This window comes from Hoplias malabaricus, chromosome 7, assembly GCF_029633855.1.
Source record: "Hoplias malabaricus isolate fHopMal1 chromosome 7, fHopMal1.hap1, whole genome shotgun sequence".
Lineage (NCBI taxonomy): Eukaryota > Metazoa > Chordata > Actinopteri > Characiformes > Erythrinidae > Hoplias > Hoplias malabaricus.
Window position 1 is genome coordinate 2,452,386 of NC_089806.1, and position 22,712 is coordinate 2,475,097.

Genomic DNA, 22,712 nt, shown 5'->3' on the forward strand with positions numbered 1-22,712 from the left:
AGAACACGTTTTCTTTTTCTTTTTAACACTTAAACTTAATGAACAAACATTAATAAATGGGAACAAATGCACAGACCCTTATCTCTACCTATAGCATTATGGGACTAAAAGTTCATTTTGTCAGTATGATAAGGGTTGGTCCACCTAGACGATGACCAACCGACTAGGCCTAAAGTTGTATAACCTAAAGGTGTCAGGGACAAAATCACAAGTCAGTCACTGGGTTTTGTGCAAGGTGTAGGCTGTTAGGTGTCATGACTGGGTCGGTTAAGGTCAACTCAGTATCGGCAGAGTCATAGTCGGGTATGTCTTGTGTTTGGTTGTAGAATGAGTCAAAAATGTCACTTAAGTACTCAGCATGCATGTTTTCCGGACAAGCTGGGTCTGGTTCACTATAGTCAGGGTCCAACCAGTTTTCTACTTTCTCAAAATCTGGACACTCAACATGGGGCTGTGTAAGCTTGTTAGTAGCAGCTGTGTCCCATGTATGGAAGGGCTGTAAGTTAACAACATGGAAAACACCAGCGTCTTGGCCTGTATCCACACTTTCCAGCCTGTATGTCACGCCAGAAAGTTTTTGGGTTATGCGAAATGGTCCACAGTACACTGGGGCCAACTTGGCTGTGAAATTTGTGACGGCATCTGACCTAGGGTGAGTCTTGACTCTGACAAGGTCATCCAGCTGATACGATACAGGTCTACATTTCAGGTCATAGTAGTGTTTGCGCCTTTTCTGGCTTGTCTCCAGCACTTCTCTAGCGTGATCATGTGCTTCCCTCAGTGAGGTTCTTAGGTGTTCAGGGTATGGGACCTCAGGTACTCCAAACCCCTCGGAGGAAGGCTGTGTGATGAGGTCGAGTGGGGTTTCCAGTTCTCTTCCGTAGAGCATCACAGATGGGCTGAGTCCAGTACTCTCATGTGGGGCAGTTCTCAGGGCAAAAGAGATCTGAGAGATGTACTTATCCCATGAAGAGTGTTTGTCACCCACATAGGCACGAATGGCTGTCTTCAGGGTGAGATTAACACGCTCCGTTGCGTTTGTTTGTGGATGGTACGCCGTTGTAAGTCTGTGTTCAGACCCAAGTGTGGCCAGCACACATTCAAAAAGATCTGCAACAAAGGGTGTACCTCGTTTGGAGATGAGGTATTTAGGGGTGCCATGTCGAGCGAAAACTTCACTTACAAACTTGCTGGCTGCGACCTGAGATGTTGCCACTCTCACTGCATTTATCTCCACCCATTTTGAGAAGTAGTCTATGAAGACAATTATGTGCACATTCCCACAAGACGTACGGGGCAGAGGTCCCACAAAATCAACTCCAACATACTATCAAGGTCTTTCAGGTTTAATGGGTACCATAAGACCTGCAGGCTTCCTCTGACTGGGTTTTGTAAGTTGACAGACGGCACAGGACACCACATACTTTTTCACATCAGAGGCCATCTTAGGCCAAAAGAACCTGAGCCTCAATCGTGCTAGAGTCTTGGAGACTCCCAAGTGGCCAGCTGTGGGATGGTCATGGTAATACTTAAGCAATGTGCCCCTAATGGCAGTAGGTGCATACAGCTTGAACTGTCTCAAAGGATGCAGACCACAGTGTGATTTAGGGTCAAGGAAGTACAACAGCCCATCTTGTTCAACGTATGGAGTATTCAATTCATTTGTACTGCCTTCAGAAGCATTCTCTAGGCCACGCAACAGGGTACCAGTCTCGTGGTCATTTAGCTGTAGTTGTCTCAGGTGGGAGCGGTCTTGCAGCAGCACTGGGGGAAGGGCATGAAGGTCCAGCCCAGCTAATGTGGCATAGTCTGGGAGGATATCCAAGGGTGTATCGTTGCCTGGCAGGGGGTTGCGGGAGAGCGCATCAGGAACCCGATTCTGAACTCCTGGCTTGTGGATGATGCTGAAATCAAAGTCTTGGAGCCGGAGGGACCATCTTGCCAGCCGGCCAGAAGGGTTAGGGTGAGACATCAGCAATGTCAGGCTACTTTGGTTTGTGAAAACGGTCACATGAAGACCTTCAACATAGGGCCTGAAGTGTTCTAGGGCCCAGATGACTGCCAGACACTCCTTTTCAGGTGTTGAATATGGCTTCTCTGCCTTGTGCAGTGTACGGCTCGCAAAAGCTACAGCGATGTCTCGACCGTCTTGATCTCTCTGAATCAGAGCAGCACCCAATCCTGCGTCACAGGCATCAGTGTGTATGAAAAAAGGGGTTGAAAAGTCACGGAATCTCAGGACAGGGGAGGATGTTAGGCGGTCTTTCAGGGCATTCATGGCAGTTTGGCAGCTGCTGTCCCAAGAAAAAGACACATTGTTTCTTGTGAGATTGAACAGTGGTTCGGCAAGCTGGGCATAACCAGAGATAAACTGCCTGTAGTAACTTGTCAGTCCCAGGAACTGTCTAACCTCCTTCACATTCGTTGGGGATTTGAACTGCATTACAGCGCTCACTTTAGAAGGATCAGGCAGAATGCCATTAGGTGTGACACGGTAGCCCAGGAAAGAAAGTTCACTGAGGCAAAACTGACATTTGTTTAGTTTAAGCGACAGGCCAGCTAACTGGAATCGGGTTAGGACTATTCTCAGGTCTTTCAGATGCTGATCAAATGTTGGGGAAGCCACGACCACATCATCAAGATACGCCGCGCAAATCTTATAAGTGAGGCCAGCAAGAACTGTGTTCATCAGCCTTTGGAATGTGGCCAGGGCGTTACTGAGGCCGAAAGGAAGCACCTTGAACTGATATAAACCTTGATGTGAAATGAAAGCAGTCTTGGATCTTGAACTCTCCTGAACTGCCACCTGCCAATATCCTCATGCTAGATCGATAGTAGAAAGAAATTTTCCTTGGGCCAAGAAATCCAGAGATTCATCAATCCTTGGGAGGGGATAAGAGTCTCTTACCGTGAGCTGGTTAAGTCCCCGGTAGTCGAAACAGAATCTTGGTTCCCCACAAGGCTTTCTCACAATAACCACCGGGGCGGCCCATGGACTGAAGGAAGGCTCAATGATGTCCTCCTCAAGCATCTTCCATATCTGGTCCTCAATAATTTTTTCTTTGCTGGTGATGTGCGGTAAGGCGGAAGGCTGATGGGCCTAGCATCTCCTGTGTCAATGACGTGTTCGGTTAACGATGTGTGACCAAGATGACCATCAAAAAGATCATAAAACTGCTCCAATAGTTCTCTTAACTTCATCTTTTGTTCTGGACTCAGTGCTGCTGTCTCCATCTTGTCACTGAGAGTGGGAGCTGCAGTTTCGAGACCCATTATGCAGTCATGTAGGTCTGCTGAGCCGCATGTGTCATCGGAATCAAAAGTGGGGTCAAGTTCATCACTAAACGTTACAGTCCTGTACGGGATATGCATACTCAGTGAGGCACGTTGCATAAAGTCCATTCCCAAAATCATTGGTGAGGACAAGTGGGGAATAATAACAAACCTATGGTAGAACTGCTTGCCTTGAAAACCTATTGAGAGTCATATTATCCCTGATGGTTCACAGCCTGCACCGTCAGCTAACTGTAAAGGTGGACCAGCCCATGGTTGAGTTTTGGGGTTGCTTTGGCTGTTGGGTGGTACCAGGTCGGCTCGCACGGCTGACAGAGAGGCGCCTGTGTCTAAAGTGGCAGGAATTGCTTCCCCTCTAAGGTTGACTCTAGTTTTAAAAGGAGTGTTCCAGAAAGCTCCTGAAGTGATGTCTTCCACGTGTCCTAAATATGGTTGAGCTGAGTGAGGCAGGTCTATTGTTTGGGGGGAGGGGTGCCTCTGTAAATCGATCTCCCCCCTTTGCGGTTTCCCTGCAGCTTGCCTGAAGACCTCCTGCCATCTGAAAATTTGCCGCTATCCACAACAGAAACAGGACTGACTGAACTGGAGGGGCATTGTGCAGCATCAGAGGGTATACTGGGACTACTGTTTTGATCCCTAGATTGGGAATTACAGCGTGGACAGGTACGTGATGTAAAGCCAGGCAGAGAACATTTGAAGCAATGTGTTCCATCAGGGTGTTTAGCCCTTCCCTGAACCCTCTGACAATGATGTCCACTAGGTCCCAGAGCAGAATTTTCATGAGCTCGCAAGAGAAGGTCCATAACTGACACAATGGGTGTACCGTAAAGTGCCACTCGGTATCTGTCCAGGGTGTGTTTACAAATAAGGTCGATCTGTTCCCGTTCTGGAAGAGGACTTCGCAGTTTGTTAAACTCACTCAACATGTGGGCTACAAATGTGGGAAGTGGTTCATCAGCTGCCTGAACTCAGTCAAGTATGCCTCTCATGACTAGCTCTTGGAAGTCAGTTGGAAGAAAGACCTTCTTAAATAGGTCACAGAATTGTGTCCAGGTGACTATATGCATTCTAAGGACAGTGAACCATTTCAGTGGCTCTTTAGCCAGAAAACGTGGAAGTTCAAAGAAAACCTGTGCATCAGTCAGGTCAAAAGACATCCGATAGGCATTCATTGAATTAAGCCAGTCGTCCGGTTGGACTTTACCATCAGCTGCAAACACAGTGGGCTCTAGCTTTGACTGGTGTAAAATAGATGCCAGGATCCTAGAAGTGTTATTCATGTCAAGACACTGGAGAAGTGTAAGAAGCACCACTAGACGGGGTCTTGGGTGGCACGTCTACCTGTGGAAGCATGTGCTGGTACAGGCACTGTATAAGCTGTTGAGGATGTAACATGCCCAGTATGATGATCAGTCTGTATTCTATTATGTGGAATGCCCCACTGTTCAAGCATGCTTTTCTGTAAATCCAGTGAGTCTGTCAAACATTGTTGTAAGAGTCTTACCTCAGACCTCAGTGATTGGACTTGCACAGTTAGACCTCCACTAGACTGCTGAGGCAACCTCAGTCTGGGGCCAGTCTCAGGGTCAGGAAAGTCAGTCTGTGGGTCAAGGTGGCTAAACATGTTACATTGACAAGTGCATCAACAATGTAAAAAAAGATATATAGTTGTAGTTTTTTTTTTGTTTTTTTTGTTTTTTAATTAGTGTTAAACTTGGCAAATGTTTTGTATGTTCATGTGAGCACAATGCAACACGAGTCCAGCCACACTCTTGAGAATAAGATGCCAGGGAAAAAAAAAAGTTAGGAGAAAAACAGCTCCACAGCTCGTGCGCAGAGAGAGTGTGTAGAAAAAAGTTCAGTTCGCTGCAGCTTGAGAAGGCTGGAGGGAGAATAGAAAAAACACAGTTGCTCCACCTTGTTGGAATGAACTTGCCAGATATTAAATTCAGCTGTATACTGATATTCATACTGAATACTGTATATTCAACTCTCTCTGTATAGTAACTCGAGATTTGTTTCAGTCCTATATTACGTCAGAAAGTACAGTGGTCAGAAAAACCGCTTGTCTCGCGTTCCCGCCATCTTGCGCGCATAACGCGCAGGAAAGAAAAAAAAATGTCAGTTCACCGGCAGCTTAACCCCCGCGAAACAGTCTCGTTTCTCCCTCTCCAACAACCAGACAACTCAACCGACAGTCTCATGAAAAAAAAAAAATCCGACGAAAAGTTCACAAGCACTCGGATACCTCCACAATATGCTGACGTGGCCTCCGCTCTGTCTGTCCCCAGCAGCAGTTCACCATCGCCCGCCACTCACTTCGCGCCGACTGCTAGCTTCCTGCTAGCCGCATGGAGTGGCCTTGGTAGTCTTTAGGCAGCAATGCGAAAGCAGGATATCCACTCACCGAAGGCTCTTGGTTCTTTTAGCAAGATGTTCGGGCGCCACTTGTAACACTTCGTCTGTGCAAACCTCCCCTTTAGGGCGGGGAATTTGAGAAGCTCCAGGCCTAGAGGTTATGTGGTGTGTAGTAAGCCGCTAGCAGTTAGCATTCAGGACACATACTCCGGAGTAGGCTACACCAAGGCTAGTTTATTCAGCTACTACACGGACCATACAACGCCAGGTCACACGGCTGCTACCCCAGCCGTTCATACATAAAGGAAAGGGCAGCGGGGAGCCTCCCAATAGTGTTACTGGATTCAATAGAGTCTACACTATTAATGGAGGAGTGCAGCCTAAAGGCAGATATACCAGCTTACCCTCTTCTCCTTGGGGGCACTCTACTGGCCCCACCCCTTATTGGAGAGACCCTTATATACCTGCACCCATATATAAACATAGAGGTCCCCTCTCTTAAAGGCACAGTGTAGCTGTAACCGTTACAATCTGCACAGAGGCTGACAGGAAGAGGCTGCAGAGGGTGACCAATACTGCAGGAAAAATCATTGGCTGCTCTCTGCCTTCCATAAACTCCATCTATAATTCTTGCTGTCTCTGTAGGGCCCGGAACATTCTGAAGCATAACACCCATCCTGGCTTCCACCTCCTTAACCTGTTGCCTTCTGGTAGGCGCTACAGGTCCATATCGGCCAAAACAAACAGACTCAGGGACAGCTTCTTTCCCAAAGCCATCACATTGCTAAATGGGAATCTGCACTAACTGACATTTACATTGTCTCATCTGTTTTGTCTGTCCTATTTCTCTACAGGGTATTTATATGTTTTTAGAGCTTTTATTGTTTTTATTATCCAGATTTGGGAATCTGGAGCTTCTATCCAAACACTAAAATAAGGAATAAAACACAATTTTCTTTTGGATGTAGTCAATAAGCAAGGGATAATAATAGGATCTCTGATTTTGTGCTTTAGTATTGTTATGCCTGTTCTTCTGAATGTCCATAATCACACAACTGAAAGCATGGAGAAAATGAGAACAGAAGAAATCTAGAGCTTCTGCTGCTCAATCCTTACAGCTGGATTGTGTTTTTGGAGCAAACAGTGGCTTATTCTTGTTAAAACAGGCACTGAGATCTGTGTTTATGGATCCTTGTGATGTTTTGACCAAAGCATGTCAAAACATTTAAATATGTCCCCAGGGATCATACAGAGTTAAACTGTAATTGTAATTAATAAGTGTTAAATTTAAGTATATGTAATAAAAGCAGAATGCCATAATTTACCAATACCTTTTGAACTTTTTGAATTTAATTGAAAATTGTACAAAGACAATGGGTCTCATTCATGAAACACAAAAATATCAAATTTGTGTGTAAATCATTCATAAAACACTGGAATTCCATGCAGTGAAAATAATACTTTTGTAATTTGTCGCTGTGGTCAAATGACCTTCTAATGCTTCTCATGTTAAAATGACTGTGCTGAAAGGCAATAGGAATTCAGTTAAGAGCAGCTTTCACAAGATATTGTATGTGTTGTCAGTATCTATATGTTTTCAATGTCTATATACTGAGATTGTTTGCAACATATACTTGTTTTTGAGTAAGCTGACTAATGACATCAGTAAACGTCACTGCTATTTTAGGTTTCTAATACCTACTGTTGTTGAGTGTAAATAGTGCTTTTCTCTGTTTTGAGCACTTTAAATAAACTTCAAATGCATGAACTTCCAGGTAAGTGTTTGTACAGTATTCCTCATGGAAAAACATCTCTTGAACTTTACTCAAACTCACACTACATTCTCACAACAGACACTGGAAAAGGATAGCTCATAGCCATCAGAAGAAGAAGAAGAGTCACCTTAATTAATCCCTTTAAACCAACCACCAACCACCTCAGTGCCCAGGGGCAGTGGTAAAGGGCATTTCAGCCCTGAATTAATGTTCCCCCGCACCCTCCCCACAAGACATATGTGTCTTGATGAATATGTCTCATGATGTGGATTTACCTGTGTGTATTATACTCTTTCTATGTATATAACATCTGTATCAAATTTTCTTCCTTCCTGCAGATTGTCTGGATGTATGATTACAGATGAAGGCTGTTCTTCTCTGGCTTCAGGTCTGAAATTAAACCCTTCTCACCTGAGAGAACTGGATCTGAGCTACAATCACCCAGGAGAGTCCGGAGTGAAGCTACTCTCTGATCTACTGCAGGATCCACACTGTGCACTGGAGAAACTACAGTGAGTCACACACACACACGGCTCTCTGATCTACTGCAGGATCCACACTGTGCACTGGAGAAACTGCAGTGAGTCACACACACACACTGCTCTCTGATCTACTCAAGGATCCACTGGAGCACTGGAGAATCTACAGTGAGTTACACAAACACTGCAGGCCTGCTGACACCCCAAACAGGATTAAATAGTTACAGAAAATGAATAATAATAAGTAAATTTCATTTCAGTGGTTTGGAGAGACATGGGGGAAATGGTATAATTTCTAAAGAGCAATTCCTGAGAGGGATGCCAAAGTAGGCTGCAGTCTTTATGATCAATGTGTAATACCATTCTTAATTCAAAACTTGGCTGGCAAATAACATTTTCAGTAGGACAAACTGGCAGTTTCTCTTTATTAAATGGGTATGAGAGAGAGATGTCTAAAACAACCTGTGAATACATCCAGTGTATTGTTTTTATTTGGGTTTCTGTAATCCTGCAATACAAATACAGAGAACGATTAAGACAAAAATACATATACAACATACAGGTGTCTTCCGCTTGATTACAGGGAAGAAAGTGTTTTCCTTTTCACTTAGTATGAGGAGTTCTCAGTCTAAAATGGAGTCAGCTCTGTTTCCATGTAAAAATATAAACTCTTACTTCCTCACAGTTCTTTAATATTTAATGTTAAATAAATCCCATGCAAAGGAGATAAAGGTAAAAGAAATATGCAGAAAAATGGTAAGGATAAAGAACAACTAGACAATTGTGGTAATGTGCTTCCAATTTAGAAAGGAATTAAAAGTAGGCTCCTCATCAAATGAAAACTGTAATAATGTGTTACATCATTAGACTAAGTTTAGCTAACACAACATATAGAAAAGACAAATATTCCTCTTGTGCTCCATAAAATATAGAAAGTAGACTACTGCATGTGTGTAAAGTCAGAAAAAGTTTTGCCAGGACATATAATTATTCTGATAATTAGTACAAAAACGCAGCCAAAAACTGAGCAAATGTTTCAGCTGGACTAACACAACCTAAAATTATTTACTCGATCATTGGGTAGTTGATGTAGGCCTCTATGAATATAGTCCATGTAGCTAATTCTTGTTTAAACAGGCACTGACGTCGACAGACCTAAAGAAGATGGTTTAGATAGAGGCAGAGAGGTGCAGTGTTGATGGATCCTTGTGGTGTTTTGACCAAAGCATGTCAAAGACATTTCAATATGTATCAGAGTTAAATTGTGGAAAAGAGGTATATGTAAATATATATTCATATATGTAATATTTTAATGGGGTGGCACAGTGGTGCAGCAGGTAGAGTCTCTGTCACAGCTCCAGGGACCTGAAAGTAGTGGGTTCAAGTCCAGCAGGTGACTGTGAGGAGTGTGATGTGTTCTTCCTGTGTCTGCGTGGGTTTCCTCCGGGTGACTGTGAGGAGTGCGGTGTGTTCTCCCTGTGTCTGCATGGGTTTCCTCCGGGTGACTGTCTGTAAGGAGTGTGGTGTGTTCTCCCTTTGTCTGTTTGGGTTTGCTACGGGTGCTCAGGTTTTCTCCCATGATCCAAAACCAAGTTGGTAGGTGGATTGGTAACTCAGAAGTCTCCATGGGTGTGAGTAAATATGTGAGTGTATGTCACCCTGCGACTGTGACAACCATTTCTGCAGCACTAATCAGGCATGTATGGTAGAGTGGCCTGACGGAAGCTACTCCTCAGTAAAAGGTACATGACAGCTCACTTAGAGTTTGCCAAAATTTTCTGGTCTGATGAAACAAAGATTAAACTCTTTGTCCTGAATGCCAAGCGTTATGTCTGGAGGACACCAGGCACTGCTCATCATGTGGCCAATAATATCCCTACAGTGAATCATGGTGGTGGCAGCAACCTGCTGTGGGGATGTTTTTCAACAGCAAGAAAATGGTACAAAAATAGCTGTGCCAACCTTGGAGCATCATACTCAAAGATTTGAGGCTGTAATTTCTGCCAAAGGTGCTTCAACAAAGTATTTAGCAAAGGCTGTGGATACTTTTGTGCATGTGATATATATATTTTTTAAATAAATTTGAAAAATTCCAAACAAACTTTTTTCCTCTTTGTCATTATAGGTTATTGTTTATTGTTAAAATTAAGGGGAAAAATTAATTTTACCAGTTTTGGAATAAGGTTGTAACAAAATGTGGAAAAACTGAAGTACTGTTAATACTTTCCGGATGCACTGTTTCTCACCACTATTTTCAGATGGAGACATTTTACAGTTAAACTTAATTTCCTTATCATTAAATTCATTTTCTTTTGAAGAAAGAAGAACTGTTAAGAACTTACATTTATAACTAAATGAAGCCTTAGTTAGCACTAGCCAAAGTGTGGCTCAGGTTATTACTGTACTGTAAAATGTCTAAAGATGTTCAAATGATCCTTTAGACGTTTAAACAGTATCTGTACCTGGCATGTTGTGATCTGTGACTTTCAGTGACACAGGCTCCATTTGAACAGAAGGAAGATCTCAGACAGGAAAGAAAATCTTTTCTCTTAAAAACACTTATTGTCTTGTTAAACACTTCTTTTCTTGTTAAAAGAAAGGTCTGTGCACAGCGATTCTGGAGAGTTTTTATTTTCTTAGTAAAACCAGAACCAAAATAGGTGAGATCTCAACACAGCGCTTTGAAAAATGTTCCTGTAACTTTGGGTCAGAACCCCCCAAAGGTGTGTTAGTGTGTGTTGTGCTGGTACGAGTGGATCAGACACCAAAAAAATACATCAGGGTCCTGTGGTTAGTGTCCTGTGTCCAATGAAGAAGGGCTGGAAGATGACTAAGGTTGTTTGATTAGTGTGTATATATACGCCTGTGTCATCTGCCTTCATCATGAACATACTGGGGTGAAGACAGATTCATACCTGTGTTGTTGTTACTAACATGAATACATTGTATAAGAAGAAAATGGACAGAAAGAGGATAGAATAAGATTGATAAGAATTTTATGTTTTTAATATTTAATTTAATGTTTTTTTGTGTGTGTTTTGTGTCTAGGGTGCAACATAGAGGGAGGAATTGGATTAAACCAGGATTAAAGAAATGTAAGATACTCAACAACACACACCCACATACATTATTATTATTTTTAGTTTCCTCATGTATGTGTGTGTGTGTGTCTGTACAGATTCCTGCAATCTTACTCTGGATCCAAACACAACACACACCGCTCTCTCTCTGTCTGAAGGAAACAGGAAGGTGGAGCGTGTGAAGGAGACTCAACCGTATCCAGATCATCCGGAGAGATTTAATCAGTGTTGGCAGGTTCTGAGTGTGGAGAGTTTAACTGGACGTTGTTACTGGGAGGTGGAGTGGAGCGGGAGGAACATAGATATCTCAGTGTCGTACAGAGGAATCGGGAGGAAAGGAGGTAGAGCTGAGTGTGTGTTTGGATCCAATATATTCTCCTGGAGTCTGGAGTGTTTTGATGACAGATACAGTGTCAGACACAATAATCAGACAACAGTGATACCCTCCCCATCTCACTCTAACAGAGTCGGAGTGTATCTGGACTGGGGGTCCGGCACTCTGTCCTTCTACACCATCTCACCTCACACACACACACTCACACACTTACACACATTCACCTCCACATTCACTGAGCCCCTCTACACTGGGTTTAGAGTTTATTATGACTCCTCTGTGTGTCTGTGTGAGACAAAATAGACTTGTACACATCTTCAGATTTAGCACTAACACTGGTCTGTGTGTGTGTGTGTGTGTGTGTGTGTGTGTATCAATCACTCACTGTACATGTAAATCTCTTGTGAACATAAAAGTATATTTAAATTTAACTGAAATACAAAGGGGGAAATGTACACTGAAATATACTTCCATGCCATTCACTTCCATTCATGGTTCTATAAACCAAACAGTTCTGTATGACACCAAAATGGTTCTTATATAGTGATGATATCAAGTACATAGAGAAGAACACTCTGTTGGAGCCATAATTGTTTTCTAAAGGGTCCTGTATAGAACCTCACCCTATTCTCTGTCAGTCTGAACATGTAAAGTTTTCTCCATGGTTCAGGACTCTATGTAGCACCTTTTAACTTACTAAATAACCACTGAAAATCCATCATTTTTAGTGTGTATTGTTTATGAAACTCCACTAAAATGTAACATATATTTAAACCATTCAAAGCATGCCATTAAGTAACGCACTTCCATTTCAGTGATTTTTTGTGATAGTATATTTAATCCAAATGCACCAAAGATCAGTTTAAATATTAGTGTACTTTAATGTTTATAGATCTGAAGTACTACTGAGGTAAAATGTAATTGTAATTATTACATTAGACATTTTCTTGATCTTATATTTAGCACATAATAATGTGCTTGAAATGTACCTATTAATATTAAAGTACTTTAGTACATTGATATATGCTTCATTTTTACCTGGGTAGTTATGTACTTATTTTTGATCTACTAATTAGTAATAAAGAAGTACTAATATGTAATTAAAATGATATGACGTTACACTTAATATCTCCTCTCAGAAAAAACTCACTGTTTTGGTACCCTCAAGGGGTTCAGTGTCTTTAGATAGGGAACATAATTCTACTTTGTAATTGTAGATTGTAGTTGTGTTGATTTCATTCGCCCCGTTTCATCTCCAGGACTTTTATTGTGTTCTTTTATTCTCCACAGTTGTATAATGAAAGATTACAGAGATCCCCCTCTCCTTCTGGAGAAGAGAATGTAATGAATTTTTAGGGCTTTACACTGCTAAAGAACCATGTAAAGAACTGAACTTTTACACCACTTCTGTACCTCACTCTCAGTAATATTTTATCTTCCAAATGGCAACTTTACTGTAAAAGCAAACAATCATCAGTGGAAGTCAATTTAAAAAAAACAAGTAAAACCGCCAAACTCATGTTATATCAAAATGTGAAAAAAGAGATGGTATGCAACATTCCTAATGATAGAACAGGTTAAAATATACTGCAGTACACAATATTAAATCTTTATAAGGAATATTACACATTGTGCCGTACAATAGTTAAAATGGCAATTAAATTTAAAAAAATATATACACCAGACTACACATAGTCTTCATTCAGAACATTTTAGATTACACATCTTAAAATACATGGATAATATATTAAAATCTGCTTGTCACTTGTCACTTTACCCCAAACATTTCTATGAAATATACAGGTGCTGGTAATAAAATTAGAATTTCATGAAAAAGTTGATTTATTTCAGTAATTCCATTCAAAAAGTGAAACGTGTATATTATACTCATTTATTACACACAGACTGCTATATTTCAAGTGTTTATTTCTTTTAATTTGATGATTATAACTGACAACTAATGAAAACCCCAAATTCATCAACTTTTTCATGATATCCTAATTTTATGACCCAGCACCTGTACTTCCTGATGTTTTGGTTTTGTTCTTGTTGATGTTCTTTTCAGAAGACTTCAAATAAACTAAACAAATAAAACATTCACAGTAGTTTTGCACAGAAAATCCCTTTTTTTAGTGACTTGGTTTGAACTTCTTTCTGTTTGTTGCATCACTTGCAGCACCATGATTTGTAACTGCTTTTGTTTGATCGCTCTTGAGCCTAATTGACATCACCGGCGATTTGGTCATGTTTGAATAGTTGTTCAGTTTAAAAGCAAAATATATATGATTTTTTTTTGTTTTTTGTATATAAAAATTGTATATTTATATTGTATATTTTCTTACATATATACTATATATATTTAATGAAATATAATTTACTCAAATAATTTCACATTTCTTACTGCCCTTACTTCCCACCAGTCTGATCCACTCCCACCAGCACAACACACACTAACACCACCACCACCTCAGTGTCACTGCAGTGCTGAGAATGATCCACCACCACATCACATCTGCTCTGTGGGGGTCCTGAGCGCTGAGGAACAGGGGAAAAGGGCAAACAAAGTATGCAGAGCCACACATAGACTGCAATCAGCAATAGTACTAAAAAAGTGATTCTATATGTTAAAATGGGTGGTTATTCCAATTATTAAGTAGGTGGTTGTAATATCCTGATATGACTGTATATTTTACATACACACAAATATCATTGTTTGCAGTGGCTTGTGAAAGTATTCGGCCCCCTTGAACTTTTCAAACTTTTGCCACATTTCAGGCTTCAAACATAAAGATATAAAATTTTATTTTTTTTTGTGAAGAATCAACAACGTGGGACACAATCATGAAGTGGAATGACATTCATTGGATGTGTCAAACCTTTTTAACAAATACAAAAATGAAAAGTGGGGCGCGCGATATTATTCGGCGTTATATTCGGTGCGATATTATTTTGCGTTAATACATTGTAGCGCCGCCTTTTGCTGCAATTACAGCTGAAAGTCGCTTGGGGTATGTCTCTATCAGTTTTGCACATCGAGAGACTGAAATTCTTGCCCATTCTTTACTTGCAAAACAGCTCGAGCTCAGTGAGTTTGGATGGAGAGTGTTTGTGAATAACAGTCTTCAGCTCTTTCCACAGATTCTCGATTGGATTCAGGTCTGGACTTTGACTTGGCCGTTCCAACACCTGGATACGTTTATTTGTGAACCATTCCATTGTAGATTTGGCTTTATGTTTTGGAGCATTGTCTTGTTGGAAGATAAATCTCCGTCCCAGTCTCAGGTCTCTTGCAGATTCCAACCGGTTTTCTTCCAGAGTGTTCCTGTATGTCATTGTTAAAGGAATTCAGAATGGAAGCCAGTCACAAAGAAAGAGAGTGGGTGTGGAGATTTGGGACTTTATTACACAATGAATCACAGAAAAAATTAATTTCTAATAAAGGAATATACACATGAAAAGGGATAGTAACAGCTAAACATCCTGAAGAAATAAACAGGAAAAAAATTAAGTAAACAGACAGAGAGATTAACAGCAGAGGAAACAGAACAACCTGGAACTTGGCATAAACCATTACTAAAAAAGAAAAAGTAAAACTTGACAACTATCAAAAGACAAAGAGGAACTCGAGAGACTTAACAAAATAACACAAAACAGAACAACACATTAATGTAGGAGTAACTTGTCCTCCGTCTCTAGTCTGTGTCTCCACCCACCTGTTTCTAGAGTCAGTGATGCCCGCCACCCGTCTCCCATACCAGCTCCTTGTGTGGCTCCTACAGCCCAGAAGGTGGCAGCAGCAACCATTGAAGCCGGAAGCAGGTCCATTTTGGTACAACACCCAAGCATGTTTCCAGTGTGGCCCTCCAGTCAGTGTCTCGTCCTTGTCCACAATAAGGTCCATATTATTCCCAGTATGGCTGTCTGACCAGTCCACTGTAGGGCCAAGTCTATCACAGGCACGGTCACCCAGGCAGCTCCTGGTGTAGCTACCTGGCCAGTATTCATCATGTTTCCATATATCCATTCCTTTACCGTTATCCAGCCTGAACTGTATTTGGTTTCACAAACTTTGTCATGATTTTTCCTGAGAGTAATGTTACTGGATTTGGTGAATGTTTTGTGTCATGTTTACTGCTCTGTTTTTGTTCCACAGGTTGTGTGTAAATGAAACTTGTTAGATGCTCCGATTTTTTCTAAATTCTGTATTTGGTTTTCGGGCTTGGGCTTTTGTTGTCTTTTGTTTCTTCAGATTTCTTGTTTTCCATTCCTCGTGACTGCTTCAAGCGTCTCTAGTTACTCTGTGTTTCAAGCCTAGTCTAGTGTCTTGTGATTTATTGTGGTTTGTTTCTTTGTCTCAATTTCTCTCTGGTTTTGTTTTCCTTCTCTATCTCTTGCAGTTATTTCATGTCTCTTCCCTCTTCCTGCTTGTTGGTTCATATGTTTGTCTTTCATAATTTTCCTTGTAGTGTTCCTAGTTCCATGTGTTAGCTCTCTATATAAGCTCTCATTGTTGGCTCCCATTGTTCACTCCCTGTGAGCTCTCTGTCTGTCTAGTTCAGTTTTGTTTAGGCTTCTGTTTATATATTTCTTTAGTTCTTTGCTTGGTTTATTCAGCTCATCCAGTTCATATTTAAGTTCTTGAATTATGTGTGTTTTCTCTTAGTTGTTCTTTTTGTTTTAATAAACATTGCCATCTCTGCACTAGTGGGTGGCACAGCAGTGCAGAATGTAGTGTCACAGTCACACAGCTCCAGGGACCTGGATATTATGGGTTCAGGTCCCGCTCTGGGTGACTGTCCAAAAGACACATGTTGGTAGGTGGATTGGTGACTCAAGTGTCCACATGTGAGTGTGTAAATGAATGTGTGAGTGTGTGTCGCCCTGTGAAGGACCTGGGCTCCGAACCCACCACAACCCTGAACTGGATAAGCGGTTATGAATGAATTGATGAATCTCTGCACTTTTGTCCTTCTCTGTTTATGTGTTTTTCACTCTATGCCCTGCATTGCATGACAAACGAGGTAACAGCAAAAAGCATAAAAACAGATTGATATAAAACAGAGAACAACTAGGACTTTAAAATGAGAAATGGTGAGAAAAGGAAAAAACAATAAAAAATTTAAGTAACAAAGAAATGGAGGGGGGGACTTGATATACAAAGGGAAAGACTGTATAGCCATTAAAGATAAATGATAAACAATGAAATCATGAATCAAGATGAGCACATGGGGAATGTAAATAAATCAAAAAAGCACATGCAGACAGACACTGAAGAAATATATCTAGCGTGAGAGAAAACCAAAAAGACGAGTAGGGCTGCTGCATAAAACAATCAAACAAATTAAAAAACAACACTTTTTGCAAATGTTTAAGCACCTGAGATAATTATATTTATAAAGTTGTTTATCTGTGCATTAAAAGTGACTTTTGCTGAAAACTATTAGAATAAATACAAATAATATAATTACAGTGAGTGATATTCTGTGAGTGAATGTGTTGGTTTAGCCCTTTCCAAATCTCTCCTCCTGACAGTCCAGTGTTATTTGAGATATTTATCCAATTCTAGTTTTAGAGGTTAATAAATACTTCATTATGTTAAATCAAGTGTGCTGTTGGTTTATCAAATCCATATGATTAGGGAAACATCTGGAAGCAAGTTCACACTCACTCACATCTACTACTTTACAAAAAAGTATTTTACTTTATTTAGGATTTTGTACTTCCTGTAATTACATATAATTTTGTAAGAGGACAGCACTTATTCATTCATTATCTGTAACCGCTTATCCAATTCAGGGTCGCAGGAATACACCCTGGAGGGGGCGCCAGTCCTTTACAGGGCAACACAGACACACACACATTCACTCACACCTACGGACACTTTTGAGTCGCCAAGCCACCTACCAACGTGTGTTTTTGGACTGTGGGAGGAAACCGGAGCACCCAGAGGAAACCCACGCAGACACAGGGAGAACACACCACACTCCTCACAGACAGTCACCTGGAGGAAACCCACGCAGACACAGGGAGAACACACCACACTCCTCACAGACAGTCACCCTAAGTGACTAAGTGCCTAAGACTTTTGTACATTACTGTATATAGTTATCATAGTCACAGGATCCAATGGAAAACTGTTATCATGTCAGTCTCTACTCCTCTGTCTGAATCTGAGTGAGTTATTCACACACAGATCACACACAAACTTCAGTCATTATTCCATTCCTGTGTTGTTGTAGTGTGTAAGAGAGACAGATACAAGCCCTGTATTCCTCTGTCTCAGTCTTTTCCCACTGCTTACAGGTGAATAATCTGATCCCTCTGTCCCTGCGCTCTGAGAATGGAACAGATTCTTGTCCGATAATGTTTTATCGCGACTGTCTGACTAAATTATTTTTCTGGTTTGGCTTAAAGTGTAATAAAGTAGTTCTCCTCGTCTGAAAGTGTGAGTGATCAAAGAGTTTTTCCATCCCAAATATCTCCATACACCCGCCATAGGGCACAGTCTGGCATAAAATAACAGTTTGTGAACTCACATAGTGTGTTATATGTTGAAAATAATTTTTTGGTGAAGAATATGATTAATGTGTTCTGGTCTAATTTGTGTCTAAATATTGTCTTAGTGCAGTATTTTTAGTTTTATTATCTGTGATGTGAACTATGTATGTAGTATGACAGTACTTTGGGACATGGCCCGAGCTCCTCAACTGACACAAATAAGCTTTTTTATTCTGTTTTCAAATGTGACACAGATAAATGTGTCAGGGATCCATACATACATTTCTTTAATTTTAAAATCTAAATGAGGACTTATATTATTGTAATTTAAAAAAATGTAAGTATTACACTTTCTGAGTAAGGAGGAGGTCCCCAATATGGTGACTGCTCTACACTGTGACATCAGCCACAACCCATGGATATTGGTATAGGACCGAGTCACTTACTGATATATGTTCCAGTCCACAGTTTCAGCTGGACCATAAACGGGCATAACAACATAATGATATGTTACGCCTTACCTGCTCTGATCTGTCAGTCCTTCACAGGGCGACACACTCACTCGCACGCTCACACCTATGAACACTTTTGAGTCTCCAATCCACCTACCTAACATTTGTTTTTGGAGCGTAGGAGGAAACCAGAGCACCCGGAGGAAACCCACGCAGACACAGAGAGAACACACCACACTCCTCACAGACAGTCACCTGGAGAAAACCCACGCAGACACAAGGAGAACACACCACACTCCTAACAGACAGTCACCCAGAGGAATCCCACGCAGACACAGGAAGAACACACCACACTCCTCACAGACAGTCACCCGGAGGAAACCCACGCAGACACGGAGAACACACCACACTCCTCACAGACAGTCACCCGGAGGAAATCCACGCAGACACAGAGAGAACACACCACACTCCTCACAGTCAGCTGGAGGAAACCCACACAGACACAGAGAGAACACACCACACTCCTCACAGACAGTCATCAGGAGGAAACCTACATAGACACAGGAAGAACACACCGCACTCCTCGCAGATAGTCACCCGGAGGAAACCCACGCAGACACAGGGAGAACACACCACACTCTTCACAGACAGTCACCCGGAACGGGACTCGAACCCACAACCTCAAAGGGCCCTGAAGCTGTGTGACTGATTTTTGAAGAATCCACTGTTTAAACTGGACTCACTGACCTGCATTACATGTGTGTTAAGATGTTTTGGCCGTCTTAGATAAGATGGTAGTTTATAACGTAGTGATTTGTTGAAGGTTGTTGGCACTAAAATATTCCTGGCAATTGTAATGTTGTTGCTTTGTAATGTCTGTGTTTGCTAAGTTATTTTATATTGTCCGTTTGCTGTTGCTTTATGGATGCTAAGATATACATGATGGTCATTAGGCTGTTGATATGGAATAATTTAGGTCGTTAATACAGTGTGTAATGGTTGATATGTTGTCTTTATTGGATCCTCAGATGTCGCAGGTTATGGCCAAGGCTTTTTTAGGTTGGTGCACAGTGGGTGTTTCTCTGATATCTGAAAGTAGTTGGTAAGGTGTTATTAGGGAGGTGATATGGTAGCTTTGGTGGTGGTTGCTATCATGTTACATGTGGTTGCTTTAGTGTTGTTAAGCAGTTGTTATATGTTATACATTACCAAGTGGTTGGTGAGGCATTACTAGATGGATGGAAAGTTTTCTAAGGTTGTTGCTAAGGTGTTGATTGCAGGTGCATTTTTTAATATTATTATAATTGGTTGCACAGCTGTGTTATTAAAGGGTTTTATGCTATCAAATGATGATGCTGTGGTTGTCCTAGGGTTTTGTAATGGGGTTCCTACTTGTAGCCATAATGTTAACTGACAATATTTAAGTTGTTGTACAAATGTTGCTAAGAGATTGCTGCAAAGGTGATAGTAATGTTTTACAGTTTAAAATGTTTTTCTTCTTTCCAATGATGTTAACTCACTAACTCACACTGAGTCAAATATAAGACCTAGCTATCTACATGCTTCTCTGCTGAGCAGGACAAGAATCCAGTATGAACTGATGCTGGGGAAGGAAAGTTTCAAGGGAGGTACTCACGGGCTAGTCATTTGGACAGCTCCCACAGTCCAAAAACACATGTTGGTAGGTGGATTGGCGACTCAAAAGTGTCCATAGGTGTGAGTGAATGTTTATGTGTGTGTGTGTCTGTGTTGCCCTGTGAAGGACTGGCGCCCCCTCCAGGGTGTATTCCTGCCTTGCGCCTAATGATTCCAGGTAGGCTCTGGACCCACTGTGACCCTGAACTGGATAAGCGGTTACAGATAATGAAAGAATGAATGAATTATTATTAGCCAAGCATAAAACTCTAATGATGGTGTATGTTACTGAAGCCCTGAAAAGCAGCCCTCAGGACAGTCAGTCAGTTAGCAGTGTTTAGCTAATGGTGCAGCAGCAGCCTATTCATGATTTCAGTTCACTCTCTGCCACAGAAACCAAATGATGTTGTGTCTGATGAGAAATGGTGTAGTGAGATAATGGAGAAAGTGAGGGTGAGTGTAGAAAGGAGAGAGTATGAACATTCCCCCTGTCCCAATACTCTTACTTATGCCCTCGCGCCACTCATTTGCACGTGCCTGCTTCAGTGTGTGCCAATTATTTTTTTTTTCTCAACAAGGGCAGTGACGAGTGCCCCCTATGTGCACTTTATGTGCCCCTCCTGTAAGTCTGTATAATTAATTAATTAAGTAAGTAATTGAATCATATGAATGTGTCATGCCCTTGTCCTGTTGTCTGTTTTCCCCACCATGTGCTCACGTAGCACATGGCTGTGTTTGTTATTATTCGTGTCTCCTCCCTTGTCCTCGTCAGTCTCATTTGTAATCCGTCCCCCTCATTATCTGTTCCAGGTGTCCATTGTCTGTCAGGTATTTAAGTCCTCTTGTGTCACTTCTTGGTTGTCGGTCATTTGTTTTGTTTCGTATCCAGTTGTTTTGTTTCGTTCCCCAGTCTAGTCTGTCTCTGCTATTGTTTCGTTTCATTTCTCAGTCGTTGTGTTGCCTGGTCTGTCTCATCTGTTACTCGTTCCCTGTCGTCACTTTGTCTCATCTGTTTCTCGCTTTGTGTTTGCCCTCAAGTCTATTTGTTTTAGTATTTTGTTTAAATAAAGTTTACTGTGTTTTAGTATGTCCGTCTGACTCTGTCAGTCCCCCGCGAGCCTGACAGAATGACCTCCAAGATTTATTTTTACAAAATTATATAAATCTCAAGTAACCACATTTTGATACGATGATATGAAAATTACACAGTAATGACACAGGGATTTAGAAAATTAGAGCGAGTAAATCCTGTCACTCTGAGGATCATAGACAAACCACGTACTGATGGGCTATATGACTGACATGGAATGGACAGTAGGTTTGTTGAACTGATTGTCGAGTGTAGAAGGAAGGGAGTGTCTGTCTGCAGCCAGACTATTGGGGTAAATCCCAAATGCACACAAATTAAAACAAGCTCCAAAAACACAAAATACATCCATCAAAATGAAGATACCTGGGCTTCATTTAAAAAATGTGATACAGGGTCAGAAAACAAACCAGTCACAACATGACAGAAGTTTAATGGAGGAGCCTGATGTGCATCATGAAGCAACAAAGGCACAACAGATTACACTCATGATTCCTCTTTCTGTTTAAAACTAATGATAGCCTTGATTTCATTCATAGCACCTGAAGGTAGGCTCTGGACCCCCCGCGACCCTAAATTGGATAAGCGGTTACAGATAATGGATGGATGGATGGAATATAGTTTGGTTTAATGCTTGGTACAGGACAAAAATATCTCAACAAAAAGAAATAATTTGATGTGTATCAGACTTTACACTTCATGTTGTGGGGGTGTTTACCATTTCAGAATGTGTCAAAGAGCATTGCCAAATTTCTACTGCCCCTATAAAATCCTCCAGGGAGAAACATTTACATTGTTACCAAAAGAAACTTGATGTGTATTAGACTCTACGCTCCACAAAGAAAGTATAATTTCAGAGTTTTGGCAAAGCTTCAAAACTGTAACTAATTTAAAGCCTGATACTCATCAGATTTATTTTAATAACGTCTTGGTTTGTAGATGTTATCTTCCAATTTGTAGGTTCTACAGGGAGGACTTTATAGAGAGAGTTGTTTGGTAATGCTATTTTGAGAGCTGTCAAACTTGTAACACATCTCCCCAGTCTGTACTGCAGTGTGAAGTCTGATACACACCAAATGACTTCAAGTTATTAAACGCAATACAACTAATACTTGTGAATAGAGTCAGATCCTGGTGTACACAGAAGACAGCTGTTGTGTTGTGACCTAATTTGCAGCATTTCTAAATTGAATCTCGGTTTTTTTTTAAATGAAGCCCATGTGTCGTCATTTGATGGATGTGTTTTGTGCTTTTGCAGCTTGTTTTACTTTGCAGTGCATCACTTTATAAGTCATAAAAATTGTTTTTAATTATATTTAAATGTGTTCATAATTTGAAATGTTTTATTACTTTTCTATACACATTATAATTGTGTATAATGTCAAAATCTTTTTTTTTCACAGACAAAACTTTTATGAACACAATGTGAATAGATGGTGTTTAGGTAAAATCTGGGTTTAAAAACATGAAGCTCATCTAAATTCTTCACACAAAGTTTCCCTGTGTTATAATAACTAACAATGTTTCCCCCAAACAGATTTAGGGTACATGAACGATAGGGAGAGGGACAGAGTCAGATTTACAGATCTGAGAGAAGACAGAAACACAAAATTCTATCAGAGGACAAGCGTATTCTCCTGTGTCCATAGGGTTTTGATATAGAGAGTGTAGTGTTAATGCATTCACATCCTGATCAGAGGGAAGTCTGTTGTGAAGAAAA

General features: G+C 40.9%; 1 protein-coding gene across 2 annotated transcripts in view; it reads left to right on the top strand.

The window, feature by feature from the left end:
• The window catches only part of LOC136701576 (uncharacterized), a 51,778-nt gene extending 38,200 nt beyond the window's left edge, over window positions 1-13,578 (top strand). For both annotated transcript variants that reach the window (XM_066676170.1, XM_066676171.1), the window contains exons 11-13: window positions 7,766-7,939; window positions 10,955-11,001; window positions 11,085-13,578. In XM_066676170.1, the coding sequence (XP_066532267.1) occupies window positions 7,766-7,939; window positions 10,955-11,001; window positions 11,085-11,623 (760 nt within the window). In that variant the 3' untranslated portion in view covers window positions 11,624-13,578. The remainder of the gene's footprint in view (window positions 1-7,765; window positions 7,940-10,954; window positions 11,002-11,084) is intronic.
• Window positions 13,579-22,712: the final 9,134 nt, after the last annotated feature.